The sequence below is a fragment of the Zootoca vivipara genome, chromosome 5 (assembly GCF_963506605.1).
Source record: "Zootoca vivipara chromosome 5, rZooViv1.1, whole genome shotgun sequence".
Classification (NCBI taxonomy): Eukaryota; Metazoa; Chordata; class Lepidosauria; order Squamata; family Lacertidae; genus Zootoca; species Zootoca vivipara.
Genome location: NC_083280.1, coordinates 69,437,531 through 69,453,726, shown reverse-complemented (window position 1 = coordinate 69,453,726; position 16,196 = coordinate 69,437,531). Strand labels below are relative to the sequence as shown.

Sequence of the window (16,196 nt, the reverse complement as noted above, 5' to 3'; positions counted from 1 at the left end):
CCCTCTTCTGCTTAGTTTGCACACCTGTATAATGTGGCTCCGTTTCCCTTTGCATCTACTATTCCCCCTCCCTCAATTTTCTCTGTCCTTTCGTTGATGTCCGATTTCGCCGGCGTCAGCCGTAAAAAAAAAGAAGGGGGGGAGCGGCGAGTGAAGTGTGCCCGCTCCAACACTGCAGTAACTAGAAAGACCAACCGATCCACCCGCCCCGTCCCAACTCCACCCTGCGTTTACTGTTCCAGGACCTTAAATATATAGCAAAGAAATTTTGCACAAGGTGGCAAACTGAGCAGGAAGCGAGAAGACGAGGTGCCAGGCTGGAACAAACACACGCTGCGTGGCGTGCCTTGCAGCAAACGGCTCCTCCGCCACAAGGCTCGTCGGAGTTCGCAAGGGCGGGTCTCCGCCTGGCCGCGTCTGAAAGAAACTGGAGTTCCGACGGGGCTCTGCGCCCAAGCAAACTCGAGGGTGTGTGTTTGTGCGCGTAACAGGAATTAAACCCCAAGGCTGCAAAAGCTACAGCCGGGCATCCAAATCCCACTTGCTCTAACCCGATCGTTTTAAAATAAAGAATCGAGACCTACAGTGCAACTTCAGCTCTCCCAGGCAACCCCGCTTTTTTGCTCGACAGCCGCTGTGCAAAGAATCGGGTGCAGATTCCCCACCTACCCACCCAGCTTTCCTGCTCCAAGTGCACCAGCCACTGGGAGCCCCCCAAGCCTTTGCAACGGTTGCTCCGCGTACAGCTGCTGCTGCAACTGGCGATTGCTCTTGGCGGCTCCCGGCGCGCCACCTGCACGCGGGTTGGCGCTGCAAGAGGAGCCGCCTCAACCCGCCACCGCCTCCTCCACGCCATGCCTGCACCTACATCCTCGACAGCGGCAGCAGCAGCAATTGTTGCAGGCTGCCAATCGCTCCGTTGCACATGCACCCCCGGGTTCCCTCCCTTCCCCACTCCCGGGTTGCCCTGGATGCTAGAGGGGCGGAGGAATTTGTATGCTACGAGGTAAAAAATAAAATAAAATAAATCATGCATGGGCTCTCCATCCGGACTCACGTCTCGGAAGCGGTTCCAGTGCTTGATCTTGCCGCTGTACTGGGAGATGGAAGACAGCCATTGCTCGTCCTCCATGAAATTGCCGGGATTGTCGCCTTCTTTGCCCGCCTTGCCGTCCCCTTCCGCCAAGGCGAGGGCCAGCAGCAGCGGCACCAGACAACAGCCTGGGGCTCTCATCTTGCCTGCGAGGCGGTGGCTCCCTCGCTCGCCGCAAAGCGATTAGTGAGTCTCCTTCTTCCTCTTCCTCCTCTGATCTCTCTCCCGGCTCGGAGGGAGAGAAGGGCGGCTGGATCCCCGCTGAAATGTGACCCGGTTAGGAGATGCACTACTTCTGCGAAGCCCGGCGCTGCCTGGGAGCCACCGGGAGGATTACGGAGTCTGCGCCAAAAGAGGCAGGCTTAAGTCACTGGAGCATCAGCATCACATTTGACATCATCATACCTGTTAAAAGAAGCCCACCCCCGACGGAAGGGGGTTGGAGAGAACCGGGAGGGGAGGGGGGGGAAGTATGGACTCGGAATGCACCGGTCTCTTCGACTTCTGCCTAATTTGTAAAGGGCAACACAGTGTGGCCATTGACTAATAATGACAGTGCATAGCACAAGAAAGACCTTGGGAGGGGGGGTCCTAGATTATTTTTATGAGCAGGGACCCCACAGCTTTTTGGTTCCGTAGCTGTGGCCAATTTGGGCGTAGCCAAGATTTATGTTGGCCGGGTGGGGTAGACCCACCTGTCATCATTCTCTGTCTGGCTCTGTCTAGCAGATGGGGAATGAAATGTCTCCACAACCGAACATAAGAAAGTAAAATTGGTCATTGTTTTTTAAAGTAATAGTGAATTATGGAGTACAAGAAGAAGTTAGGATGATTGGAAATCTTTAGACGTGGCTGAGGAAAGTCCAAAAAGATTATATAAGATGTGAAGGAATGTTAAATGACGCATGGAATGTATGCAAAAACCTAATAAAAATATTTATTAAAAAAGAAGAAGAAATGTCTCCACAACCGTTGTTTTAAATTGCTTTCTTTTGACACCAAGTGCTCAGAAAAACCTGTCAAAATCTTTTCACAATCTCTACTTTTAGTTAAGCATTTTTATTTATTTACTTGATTGGGGGGGCACTGCCCTTCTCCCCCCCCAAGCTACGCCCATGTCCCAGAGGGATAAGAAATATACACGAAAGAGGAGCTTATTGTGATCGAAGGCATCTAAGCCTTCAGGGTTATACAGAACTCTGAGCAGGTTGGGCAGACAGACAGCAGTTTCTTTTAAAGCTATAGGACAGGTAAGAACATCAGAAGATGCTGCTGGATCAGGCCAATACCCCCTCTAGGCCAACATCCTGTTGTCACAGCGGCCCACCAGAACCCAAGCACAAGAACCTGTGGTTTCCAGCAACTGGTTTTCCAAAACATCATACTGCTTCCAGCTGTGGAGACAGAGCTTCGCATCACGGCTAGCAGCCATCGATTGCTCTCCCCTCTGTGAATTTGTCCACTCCTCTTTGAAAGCCATGTAGGTTGTTGGTTACCACTACTTCCTGAGGAACTGAGTTTCATAGATTAGCTATGCGCTGCATTAGGAAGCAGTTTCCTTTATCTGCCCTGCATCTTCCATCATTCAGCTTCACTGAATGCCCACCACCAGTGCTGGCATTGAGAGAGAGAAAGTGCTTTTTTTCCTGTGTCCTGTGCATAGTTTTATAAACTTGTGTCATGTTGCCTCTTACTTGCCTAAAAAGTCCCCAATGCTGCAGCCTTTCTTCGTAGGGGAGTCTCTCCATCCCTTAAGGGGTTGTGTCACACAAAATGTATTGGCCTGCCATAGGCTTGGCACTCAACAGGGAGCTGTAGCGAGCTCAAGTGTACCCAAAGGGACACACACAGTGATGCCCGTAGGTAATATTAGCTTTTGGACTTCATGGCCATATTGGGACCGTTAGTAATGTGTATTATTTCCACTTCCTGCAATATGTACTAAGCCAACCCCACTGTGTTTGGGGGCGCTGCCCAGATGGCATCACTTGATATAGCTGTTTGTTGCATTCACACTTTACACCTTAATTTAACTCCCCCCAAAAAGGCTCCCTGCAGCTAGAGTGGCTTTACAGGAAAGGCTTTTAACCCCTCAGGTCACATCAGATAATGTTTCTCCCACACCCATGTTTTCCCCTACTTCCTAGCTATATGATACCGCAGGATTGCAGCTGTTTGTAACGACTTGGCCAAATGTGATAACTAAACATTTCAAGCCCGACTGCTTTTACTTCAAACCCCTGTTCCCCAACTGGAAACTGCTGGATTCCGTACAATCTGGTGTCTTGAGGGATCCTAACCTATTTGCTCTCACCCAAGCAACCAATGTAGCAACAGTGAGATCATACAAAGGATCCGGCCTATACCAAACACCTTATCAGAATATCTGGACACATTTTAAAAGTGGGGAGGGGGCACCCATTTGGTAGGCCATTGTTCTTGACAGGAGAGAGTTATGCAAGTCCTGGACTTTCTTTCTGAAATAAGAAGTGGGAACTGAAAGTGCTTAACTGCGGCAGGATCATGTCCACAACATTGACTCCCCTCACTTCCAAAATGCATACTGTACTCAGATTATTAAATGCAGCTACTCTTGCTGACCTGAATAGTTGTAGAACCTGTCAATTGAAACAATAGCGATAAAAACTACCCTCTACCTCACCAGATGTCCACCCTCCCCGTTCTATGCTGCTACTATACTGGGCAATTAAGTGCACTGTCTAGCGTATCACTTACGGGTTCAACCACTTAGCAGAATTTGATGTTGCAAGTCTACAGTGAGACTTCCTTACTTTTGCAGCAACGAAGCCAATCAGTCCCGGTTCTTCCTGTGCAGGGATTTTACAGTCTTGACAGACTCATGCTGCAACCCTGTGCACGCCTATCTGGAAATAAACACCATTGAACACGGTTGGAATTACTTCCCAGTAAGCATGCATAGGAGTAAGGGGGGGGAGGGAGCCAACACTTCAATCTTCTAACGCTGTGCATGCTTAAGACAGTATCTTTCCAGCTCTTCTACCCAAACCCACCCCCCTCAAGAACCTCCAAGCCCATAGTCAAGGATTCGTCCACTCTAAATTGGGAAAGCAGACAAAGAGCTATGGTTTCTCTTTTCAGAAAACCCTCCAAGAACAGGATACAAATGAGCTCTCCCATACCTTTTCCTGGCCAATCATTTTTGATAGAGAGCTTCAAGGAATATCAGTAGGGCATTTAATCATTGGACTATGCAGGGATGTTGAAACCATTTCAAGTGTTGACGCACATGCTTTTCACTGTCTTGACCTGCTGATAACCAACTGCTGGAAACTACAGTATAAGCCACAGTGGGCCACCCTATCTATCTATCTATCTATCTATCTATCTATCTATCTATATCTGTGAACATTGCACATGAAGAGTACAGGTGGGTATAACCGAACAGACATTAAACAAAAACTAGAGAGTGTGTTTTTACATCACGTGAGTTATCATCCAAAGAAGCAGCAGCCAGGACATAAGAGATATGTGATTATTTCCATGGATCAGATGAAGAGTCATTCCAAAATGTGATAGGGGAAGCTGAAATTTAGAAATCCTATTATTGATATATGGAAATAATCAGAGACCATTAAAAAGTTCTTGTATGGCTGTCTCCCTAGCCGGGGTGGGGTTGGGGGGAGTACTCCTATCAGGCCCAGGCAACATGACAAATAGCATGGGGTGTTGAGTCCACCCCTGTCCTAGGCAATCTACCATGTTATCCCTGTTTTTCAGATAATTAAAAATTATAGAAAAAAATCCCAGCCCAATACTGTAAATATATAGCAGGACAAAGTTTCCAAATTGTTGTTGTTGTTGTTGTTGTTGTATTGGTTGAACTTATACCTATATCTGGGGGGTCTCAGCTATTTCCTTCCTGCCTGTCACTAGTATAACACATTTAAGAAGAAACTGTCATTGCAGGTTAGAGGGGAGTCTTCAAGACAACAGAGAAAATGATGGTTCTAGTTGCACCAATTGTGCTAAGTCAGTTGTTGTTGTTTAGTCGTTTAGTCGTGTCCGACTCTTCGTGACCCCATGGACCAGAGCACGCCAGGCACTCCTGTCTTGCACTGCCTCCCGCAGTTTGGTCAAACTCATGTTCGCAGCTTCGCGAACACTGTCCAACCATCTCGTCCTCTGTCGTCCCCTTCTCCTAGTGCCCTCAATCTTTCCCCACATCAGGGTATTTTCCAAGGATTCTTCTCTTCTCATGAGGTGGCCAAAGTATTGGAGCCTCAGCTTCACGATCTGTCCTTCCAGTGAGCTAAGTCAGAGATAGTGCTAAATGCTCATTCCCCAAAGATGTCTACGTCATAGCTGATCTACTCACACATAAGTAAGAGATCCTTATTTCTTGAACTCAGTTGACTAGCCTTTTCAGTGTTATATACCAAATGTAAAGTAGCTTGTAAGTGTTAAGTCTTATTTTCCAGCCCACCCCACAGTCTCCATCCCTTTTTTAAAAAAAATAAAAAATCTAGGAAGAGATTTAAATGGAAAGCACTCCATCATAGGAGTCCCTGTCTGGAGTAGTGCAGCCCAGACAGAGGTTTAGCACCTCAGTGAGTACTAGACCTATTAAATTAGTAAATGAAGTGCAGAATTAGTACCTTAGTGGATTCAACCTAGGTTGCCTGATTTATGAATAAGCCACATGTGGCTATAAGTTTGCAGACAATGCCTTTGCGGCACCACGTTCATTACAGAAATGCATCAGCCATCTGTTCCGCTGGCAAGAGAGGCACGATTAAGTATCATGTGACACATTGCTAGCCGTGCAACTTAACTTGGTTTAAGATGCTGCTATTTACACAGAGTGGACTGCTGAGGGTCTTAAATGGAGCCAAAGCTTGTTGGCTCCAAAGTCATAATCTATAAACCGGGCACCACGCTCTGACGTGCAAATATGCAGGATTATGAACTAGAAAAGAACGGTTTTCTGTTGAAGCCAATAAATGCAGTGATGTGATCTGAACTATTTCACACCATCCGTTCATTACAGCCATAACTTGCAGTTGTTTGCACACAAAACTTTAATTATGCAGGTGAGGAGGCAAAAAATCTCTCTCTCTCTCTCTCTCTCTGTGTGTGTGTGTGTGTGTGTGTGTGTGAGAGAGAGAGAGAGAGAGAGAGAGAGAGAGAGAGAGAGAGAGAGAGAGAGAGAGGGAGAGGGAGGGAGAGGGAGGGAGAGGGAGGGAGAGAAACAGACAGACAGGAGGGTGCTTTCTGGGGGAAATAGAGATAAAACCCCATGCAGACTAACTTAGAAGGAAGACCCATTTAACTCACCAAAAATAAGTAGGTAATTACAAGAGTCCCATGGACTGCAAGAAGATCAAACCTATCCATTCTGAAGGAAATCAGCCCTGAGTGCTCACTGGAAGGACAGATCGTGAAGCTGAGGCTCCAATACTTTGGCATGAGAAGAGAAGACTCCCTGGAAAAGACCCTGATGTTGGGAAAGATGGAGGGCAAGGAGAAGGGGACGACAGAGGATGAGATGGTTGGACAGTGTTCTCGAAGCTACGAACATGAGTCTGACCAAACTGCGGGAGGCAGTGGAAGACTGGAGTGCCTGGCGTGCTATGGTTCATGGGGTCACGAAGAGTCGGACACGACTAAACGACTAAACAACAACAAATTACAACTTATCACCATGCTTAAAACCATGGAAAGACCTGGTTTGAACAGAGACGTTGGATTCTTATCTCATTATACATGATAAAGCGATCTTCAGCCTTCTCGCCCCTTGCTTTTTCATGCAAGACCATTTGCAGTCGTTTACTGTCGTCAACAGCTATCAGTCAGTCAATCACCCATTTCCCACCCTTCTGAGTGATACCCCCTCCCTACTCTTTCTCTACATTTAAGCGTCTGGGGACTTCTATTTCAGTGTATCTGAAGAAGTGTGCATGCACACGAAAGCTCATACCAAAATAAAAAACTTAGTTGGTCTTTAAGGTGCTGCTGTAAGGAATTTTGTTTACTTTGTTTCAAAAATAAGTAATCATACATAACATCAGGCTATGCATGTAAAGGGCCAGGATGCCCTTAAAGATACAAAAGATTCAGTGCCATATAGTGACTATGAGTGTTAGACTGAAGAACTAAGTTCAAATCACCATTTAGCCAAAAAGCTCCCTGGGTGACCTTGGGCCAATCACTCTCTCTCAACCTAGCCTACCTCACAGGGTTGTTGTAAAGATAGAATGGCATGGGAGATGTGTGTATGCTGCCTTGAGCTCCTTGGAGGAAAGGCAGAATATAAACGTAATAAAGAAATCCTGGTTTCTTGCAATCCTAGGTATTTGTGCCACGATTACAGTCAGAGAGCATTTTGTTGATGAATGCAAAAAGGCGCTCCTAAAATCCTGAGAGCTGCCTTTGTATTTGGAAACTCAGCCACCGCTGGTCACATGTCTTTTCCATTTGCCAGTCATATTTGTTCTATGAGGCATACAGAGACTTGATCTACTAAAAGCCACACATAATCTGATCAAACACAGCCCATCCTAAACTGCTCCATCTATCTTATTTATGGTCTGTGTGCAGATGGCACATCATGTAACCTTCTTTTAAGCAACGCATATTACAGATAGGAACTCAGATGGCAACAGGATTCAGAAGGCTCCAGGTCTATGCAGCAAGGAAGAGCCATCTAGACACAGTTCATGCACATAGCTTTTGTTTGTGTTTTGAGAATGTAGCCAAAAGCAAAGATAAAATAAAACCAGAAAATTCAAGCAGTATTTATCTCCAGCTCAGACACCATTGTTGGCAAAGCTTCCTTCTATTCCAGATAGGGAGAAAGAGATAGAAAAAGTACGCAGAAGGCATTATTCACGAGCAGGTCCTGGATGTTTGGGATCTGAGATGCAAAAAAAATATATGCAATCTCGGGCACACACGGTATCATTTTCAAGTAAGGGATGCAATTTCAAAGTGGCCATCAAGATGAAAGGCTTTACGGTAAGAATAACCCTGTAATTTCCAGCTAGAATCACAAGGGATGGATAAAGCAGGGCAACATGAGCAGCAGAATCAATTCGGCTGTATTGCTCTGCGAATGATGGTGCTTTGTCAAAGCGCAGTGCCAAGCTGTCTGTCAAGGGGCGGCAGGGCGGGGGGGGGGGGGGGAGAGAAAATTCCCAAGTCAAAATGCTGTGCTCAGAAATTTCAGCCAGAGCCAGTTGCAAGCAGAGAGAGGCAGAGGTGTGCTTAGATTGCCTGCATGGAGCAACTTGTCAGATGTCAAGTGGCTATGCGACTGCAGCCCGATGAGCCCAGTTCTTAATGTTTCTGAAGTGTTGACCCCGTCAGCTGGGCTTGTCTTTTGTGCAGGGCACAAATCAATGGCTTCAGTCAGCTAATGCTACAGTGCTCAACACAATGACTCAGAAATAAGGACTGCTTAGAACACAACGCAGAGGTTTTTAAACTTGCCTTGGGCAGCAGATCCAGTGGTTAACAGAGCAATGTTTTGATTCGCTTGCTCCTTGTAGATTTTGGTGCAGTGTCTCACAAAACCCTGTGGCTGCCAGAAAGGTTTCGTAATTAAGGCTCCTATACTTCTGTACCCCGATACATCTGTACTGTGTGCTCCGACTAAAAATATACATTAATGTAGCATCTTCAATGTGTATGGCACTTTGCATAAGAGGACATGCCCCTGCTCAACTGGGCTTACAGTTTAAAGTTTGACAGAGGCAAATGGAGGTGCACATTCCATGTTGCTGTCTGTCTTGATCCTGTTATTCAGGGCTTTTGGTGGTATACCTTGTGAGGTCACCTTGCTTAGACATCTTTGACACAGGGTTCTCTTCTCTCTCCACCCCTTCCTCCCTTTGGGATGCCTTGCAACCCCTTGCCAGCACCTATTTGAGGTGTGCTAATGTCCAAAACCTCACATTTTTAGTAATTTTAATTTTAAAAGGCTCTTAAAAGTGTCTATTGTGCACCAGCTCCATTAAGCTCAAATAAGACTGGACTTTGTGCTTGTGTTTCTTTCAGTGCTGTTACACGTTTCAACACTCAAGACAGATCCTCATTTTTGCAGCTCACAATTTTTAAAGGATGCTTACATCTGTAAACATGTGGCCGACGATTTCCCAGCTACCACAATTGGCCAAAGTTCCCAGCGGTATAGTCACTCCTTGCTTTGAAACATGTGAATGTCCTTCAAACATTTAACAAAAGCATAGTCAATCCAGTAGAAATGCAAGGACTTGTGTTCGTTGCAAAATGTAAGCCACTTCTCTCTCACTGCAATAATACACACCCTACGTGTAGGTTTGCATACTGTACTAACCAGCAGATTGGGGGCGGGGGGGGGGGGAGAGAAACCTTTCCCAAATCTTAAGACTTAAGCCAGCGTCAAGAAACACAAGCTTCTGTAGTCATTGAACACTGACGATGCTCTGCCACCAGCTCTTGTGATCACAATTTGCCTTCACCAACAGCATAGACCAGCGTTGCTCAACTTGGTGCCCCAGATGTGTTGGACTACTGCAGTGCTGCACCAATTATTCCCAGCCAACACAGCTGGAAGGAAGGCTGGAATAGATTGTATGTCCATTTATTCGAGGTGGGTTAGAGTTAGATGGCTATTTGGATAGACTTCCCAGTCGTCTTCAGAAAGAGGTCTCAAGCGATGCTGGTACATAGTCATTATCTTTGTGATGTGCTGAGTCCAAACGTTTGTATTAGAACACCTACCTGCAATGTAAGAATTTTGATAGGACTTGTGATGAGGCACCTCAGGTATCCCCAGTGCTAAGCATTTATAAGCTGTGTGTATTGCATTAGCTAACTGCCAAGGTTCTGCTGAGGACAGCTTTCAAAACAGATGTATCTAAAATAACTCGCTACAAAACTAAAAAATATATTCATCAATCAGCTTGCCCTTAAACAGGTCCACATGACTACTACTCAGCTTCATAGAAATTAATTCCAGATCTGCTTCTCTCTGCTGTGAATTTTATGTACCAACTTAATCCAGTGTTGCTGAATTAATTATACTTCATACATTATAAAGGAACAAACTTATTAAATATATATATATATATTCAAAAAAAGAAAAAGTACATACAAAGAAACCCTTTCCAATCTCATTTAAAATAAATTGTGTTCTCCGAGTTTAGGCCTTGACCTCCTAAGTAATTAACTATATTATAGTGGGTTTGCACCGAAATTCAGTGCTATACTACTTAATCTGTAGCACTGAAAAAGATTTGTCAAGCTTCAGGCTGGCCCATTTGGTACTGTTGGTAGTACCCAGAAAGAACTACTCTCATGAACAATGAGAATGGCAGAATCTGGCCCTGCATAATCAAACCCAGCCATATTAATGTCAACCTCAATAACCAACAAGCAGCTAGGGGGGAAATCAATGTTAGACGATAAAGGACAAAACTGGTCAGGAAAGAAAATTTATTGGAAAAGCTTCTAGGAGGGAACTGCAGACAAAGAATAAAAATAGTACTCGTCTCCTTTTTCGGGCTCTAATATTCAGCATGAAGTGTATTGCTAAGTGCATAAACAGCTTCTTGGTTACTGTTGTTAAAAATAAGAATATGTCAAGAAGCTTTCAGATGTACTTCTTTTCTTTCTGCTGCAGAAGAGATGTCTGGCTTTTGTGAGCGAGTGGAACAAAAAAAAAAACCCCAACCCCACCTCCCTCTGCTTTTGTTCTGGGTAAAGGAAGAAGCAAAGGGGCCTGTATTTGGGCAAGCAGAGTACCTCTCAAAAGGTGCTGAAAATTGCTGTGTGGAGGAGAAGAGCACTCAGGATCAGACCTCCAATGAACTACCTGTGCTCTTCGAGGTGACTGGCAAAGTCAAGTCTTAAGAGCCTCAGAAGAGATTCTTGATAGCTGAAGAACGAAAGCGATGACATCAGGCAGCCAAGGAGTGAATAGGGAACGCAGGAGTTGCATATTTTAAGAGTAATCATTAAAATGGTTCGTAGTTATTCATATGCCACAAAAAGAGTTTCACTCTGCCTGCTGTTGGGAGAAGGGCCATAATGCATGCAAAAGATCCTAGCTTCAATCTCCATCTGCAGGTAGGGATGGAAGGAATCTTTGAGAATAGTCCGTAGGTCTGCTTTACCTGCGGAAGGTCCCAGCTTCAATCCGCGGCAGCTTCAGGCAGGGCTGGAAGAGAATCCTGTCTGAAATCATGAAAAGCCACCACCAGCCGGTGTCGATGGACCAGTGGTAGGACTCTAAGGCAGCTTCCTACATTGCTAGATACTGAAGAGCCACTGACAGTGAGAGAAGATAATACTTAGACAGACTGACAGCCTATCTGTGTTCCCATATGCCACTGGGTGTTTGTTTGTTTTTTTAAAAAAGCCACAATAGGACATCCTGAGATGCTAATGCAAGGAAACAGGTCTTGGTTGGGTTGGTCAACAACAAAGCCCAGCCCACCCTCAGAAAACGATTGTGCTGCTAGTATGACTGGATGTGGACAGTGAGGATGATTCCCCCAAGTGACAAACAGGAAAATGTATGCCATATCTCCTGCATTCTAAAAATTGGCAGGCGTACATTTATTCTCTTTAGCAGAATTTCTAGAAAACTGTTTTGTAACATTCACAGGGCAGGGATACGGAGTCTAATTGGACATTTCTTGCCAGTACAAAAATAAGCAGCATGATTCAGTCCCAAATCAATTACTGTCAACCAAATAAAAAAACAGAATTGTAGAGTTGGAAGGGACCACGAGAGGCATCTAGTCCAACTCCCTGCAATGCATCTTTTGCCCAGTGTATGGCTATCAGTCATTAAGACTGGGTTAGATCTTCCAAAATTTACTCCAAGCATTCAGTAATATGGGGAATAATATTTCAGATATTACTAGGATGCTTGTATTTGCTTTTGCCTTCCCTTCCATCTACCGTTTCACTTCTCACTGTTGCTCCTTATATCCTCTTGTTCCCTTCCTTTTGTTATGAGATGAAATAACTCTAGAACTCATACACAACAGCTTGTAAATGTTTTTAAGAGCTGCACACAAGCAAACACATCATGCCTACTGCCCTTGGTGGCCAACACAAGGAAATAAGCAAGCATTATCATGCTGCTGGGTGTGATTTTTCACCACCATGTAAGCAGAATCATCCAGGGTGTTGTCCACGTGGTAAAAGCTGGCCCCTCGTACGGAAAAAATGTCGCTTTGCATCGATTGTGCTCTCTGAATTACAGTGACCATTTCAGAGATGAAAAGAGTTACTTGCAGCCCACCCGGACATGCAGTAAGAACCCCTTCTAGGCAACTGAAGATGGGAGCTTTTGTAAACTGAAACCATCGATTCTTAGGGCAATCCATGAGTAATAACTACCATTAGCTATGTGTTCAAAGGTAAGCTAGTAAACAAAAAAAGGATTGGTAACCTTGATTAATTTATTTACAACTAACTGAAAGCCTGTTACATGCAGAAGGTATTATTTCATCTGTAACCAGCACCTATTCTTCAATAAAAGAACCAACCAACCAAAATATCTTATTAGGGAGGACAGAATGATCCTGGCCCATCAACAGGATCCATTTAATTCTTCTTCTTCTTCTTCTTCTTCTTCTTCTTCTTCTTCTTCTTCTTCTTCTTCTTCTTCTTCTTCTTCATTGTGCAGTTCTGATGTGATTCTGTTGGGGCATTGGTCTCTACTTCAGGAGAAATTTAACTGCCCAGATGTTGCATAGTAACCAGAGCTATCTGTGGAGAATCTCTGAGAGAGGTAAACTGAATTCAGCTGCACTTCTCCGAAGCAGAAGTTCTCAAAGAGCTGAAAGAAACGAGATGGAAACCATGAAAGATCCCTAGAAGCGAGTGGTCATATTTCTTATGAGTGAAACTACAAACGATATTTTTGAAAAACTTTGATTTTTTTGCAGGACAGTAAGAAGCCAGATATAATAGCATCACAGATTGTATCTGGCCTCTGGCCCAACAGTTGGCCATCTCTGTTCCTGACATTTCACAAACCTTGTTTACACTTGCCTCAGTAAAACACAAAGGGAAACATAAAAGTGGAATCAGCCCTTCAGACAAACTTTTGCTTGCTTCCCTGGGCTCCCCACAGATTGGAATGTGAGCGCTGCTCCTTCATCACCCAATATGAGCTCAATGACCAAGTTCCCAGTAAATTTCATAAAAAGATGTTACTGCCTCTCTTTGTTGGTATATAGTGGTATCACAGAAGATATGGAAGGAAGAGGTGTAATTATAGTTTAACCCTTAGTCTTCATTCTTCAGTTAGGCCTGAATATAATACAGGCGGTGACCATTTTAGGTGCATCTAATTGACATGTGATTGCCGATGTGCAGGTCCTTTTGGACCTGGAAGAAGGCAGAACAGGGGTGGGCTGGGGCGTAATAGAGCGTGGAATGCTGGGTGGAGAAACAACAGCCCCACGTAAAATGGTCATCGCCAGTAGTTCATGAACTAGGTTAAACGAGGCTTTCTTTGGTGAGAGCTACTTTGTAACGTCCATGATAAATAAACTGAGTTCATTTAATTAATGCAGGTTATCAAACTGCATACTGAAAGGAGACACCCTCGGCGCTTTTGTTCCAAGATAAGAAGAGTGAACCGGAACAAAAGGCTCTTTGACCCAATTCCTTCAATGAAGTCTTTCAAGGGCACTTAAACACACACACACACACACACACACACCACTCCTGCAACCTAGTTCAGGAGAAAGCTGCTCCCATGATTAACACTATACAGGAGACAGATGAAATTACATCAGAATATATTACAAAGGGAAGCCAGTAATATTGCTTTGAAGAAACATCACATTCAAGTGCTTTTCTCCATTCCATTAAGAAGCAGGAAATTGCTCTGCCTTAAAATGCCTATGGAAAACCTTTTCAACATATACACTAATTTCAAATTCGGTTTAATGCTGCTGTGCCAAGGGTCAACAAGGGCTGAGTAGCTTAGCTCCCCCATCATGGAGGCCTTAAAAACCCACACTCCATCTGACTTCTTCTGCATTTTATATCTGTCCCTACAGACCTCAGCTCAACATGGGCACATACAACTCTTCTGGCCATTAAAGACTCCCAAGGGCTTTGAAAAAATCTACAGCTTCATTAAGCCCTGCTCACCCCGAGCTGACAATGCATTGATTCTTCTGTGTGAAAGCACTGAAATTCAAAAATTTACTTGGCAGGCATAATGTAATATATTTCACTTCTTTCCAGAAATGTACTGAACTCTCCCTGGTACGGTTTATCTTAAACCACTTCTTCACTGATGTTGGCCATTTATTTTATGTTCCATGACCCTCTTATGTAAATCAGGATTTGCTCAAGTGGGTGGGGCATCTGACACCATAAGACTTTGCTAGGGGAGCTTGAGGGAGAGACATATACAGTACAGTACTGTACTGCTCAAAGATGAAGACACTTCAAGGCAAGCTGCAACTGACTGGCCCCCCTGCTGTACTGTCAATCTCGCTGCAAATATATGGATGGGGATGGGCAGAAGCAAAGACAGGGACTTAAATTGATCTGGTTGGCCGGGCAGAATACATTGCGGGATCTAATAGGGTGGTAGGCAGAAGGAATTTCAAAATCTTGAGTCTCTAAGTATGGAGTCTTGGAAACAAACCAAAGGTTCTTAAACTATAAATCTAGCTTTTATTTTCAGATACTTCTTCCACCCAAGAACTTTAGAGAACAAAGTAGCAAATGAGAATTGCAATAAACCCCACTGTCCCTACTTTGGCCCCTCCTTGACTCTTTTTCTGGTTGCCTGGATGGAGGACAGAGTTGAGTGTCAGTGTAGAAAGTCACCTACTGCGTAAAGAGTAGAATTTACATTTGTTGCTACACACTATTTTGGTTCTGGCCCCGCCCAACATTGGCATGTGGGCCCTTGAAGCATGCCAAGAAGGGATTGTGGCCCTCAGTGTCCTCCGCCTTTGGTCTGGGAGCTGGTCCTGAAAACCTGAATTGCTATAAGATTGCCACAACAACTGCTGGAAGTGGAGTTACGTTTTAAAAAGGACATGCAACTAACTACACAGGAGGAGGCCAAAAATTACTTTGAAATAATCAAGATTCTAGGAAAATCAATATTTGGATAATGAGACTTATCCTTTTATCACTTCTTGTTAAGCCTAGCAAGAATACGTTTTATCGAAAACTTTAAAAATAAGTTTTGATTTCATGTTTAAAGCACAGGGTAAAAAAGGAGAATTGAAAAGCCCTATGCAATTATAAACATGAATCTATAATGAGGCTCCAAAATCTTATGTTTCTGCAATCAAGATATACATTTCTCATATATAAGAACTAATAATGGTGTGTGTTGGGGGTTTGTTTTTAAATTAAAATCCAGTTTGACAGAGCACAATATTAAGAGAATATTTTTTGAAGACTACAGCAATTTTGACAGGGCATAGGCTTTGAGTTCAGTGGCCAGAAGTGGGATTTTAAGACTACACCTGTTTTTTATTTTCCATATATTTTCAATAAGTAGCTCCCACATGTCCTCATAATCCTACCTTTTTGCTTACTCAGCAAACAGGATGCTCCCTGCACTGCCTACACAACAGGAAATTGTTACTGTCAGATTGTTTGTGAGCCTGAAGATGTTTTGAAAGTGAGGAATATTGAAGTATTTATTTGCAGTGGCGGGGGCGGAATGTTGAAGCTTTAACTTCTAAGGGGATTATGTGCCTCAAGACAAGCTAGCACAGGAAGCAAAATGCATATACAGGATATTGCAAGTATCTATTTGAGATAACAAAAGCAAGCTCTCTCTTACCATATAGGCAGTTTTTATTTGAAAATAAGCTCATGCACACACACTCTTTTCAAGGGGTACTCAAGAATACGCAGTACCTGCACCTCTTTTTGTTGTTAAAAAGTGTAGCACTTACTGTAACAACTTCATGTTGAGTACCAGCACCTATTTTTCTAGAAAAAAGCACTGTATATATGTATACACACATACACACACAAACAAACACACTTTGTGCACACACACACACACACACAGAGAGAGAGAGAGAGAGAGAGAGAAACTAAGTGCAAGAGCATCCCCCCCCCCTCGTGGTTT

General features: G+C 44.1%; 2 protein-coding genes across 2 annotated transcripts in view; both read right to left on the bottom strand.

Annotated features, from left to right (window-relative positions):
• Positions 1–337: 337 nt before the first annotated feature.
• On the bottom strand, positions 338–2,151 carry LOC132592167 (uncharacterized). The gene has a single exon (XM_060274897.1). It carries the CDS (start codon positions 1,232–1,234, stop codon positions 581–583), a length of 654 nt encoding a protein of 217 aa, XP_060130880.1. The 5' UTR covers positions 1,235–2,151; the 3' UTR covers positions 338–580.
• Positions 2,152–9,560: 7,409 nt separating this feature from the next.
• ASCC1 (activating signal cointegrator 1 complex subunit 1) overlaps positions 9,561–16,196 on the bottom strand; it is a 55,698-nt gene continuing 49,062 nt past the window's right edge. The window contains exon 10 of the mRNA XM_035137633.2: positions 9,561–12,908. Coding sequence (XP_034993524.1) covers positions 12,792–12,908 — 117 coding nt within the window. The 3' untranslated portion in view covers positions 9,561–12,791. The remainder of the gene's footprint in view (positions 12,909–16,196) is intronic.

Coding starts and splice junctions, on each gene's coding strand:
- LOC132592167 (XM_060274897.1), bottom strand. CDS start 1,234: ATGAGAGCCCCAGGCTGTTGTCTGGTGCCGCTGCTGCTGGCCCTCGCC.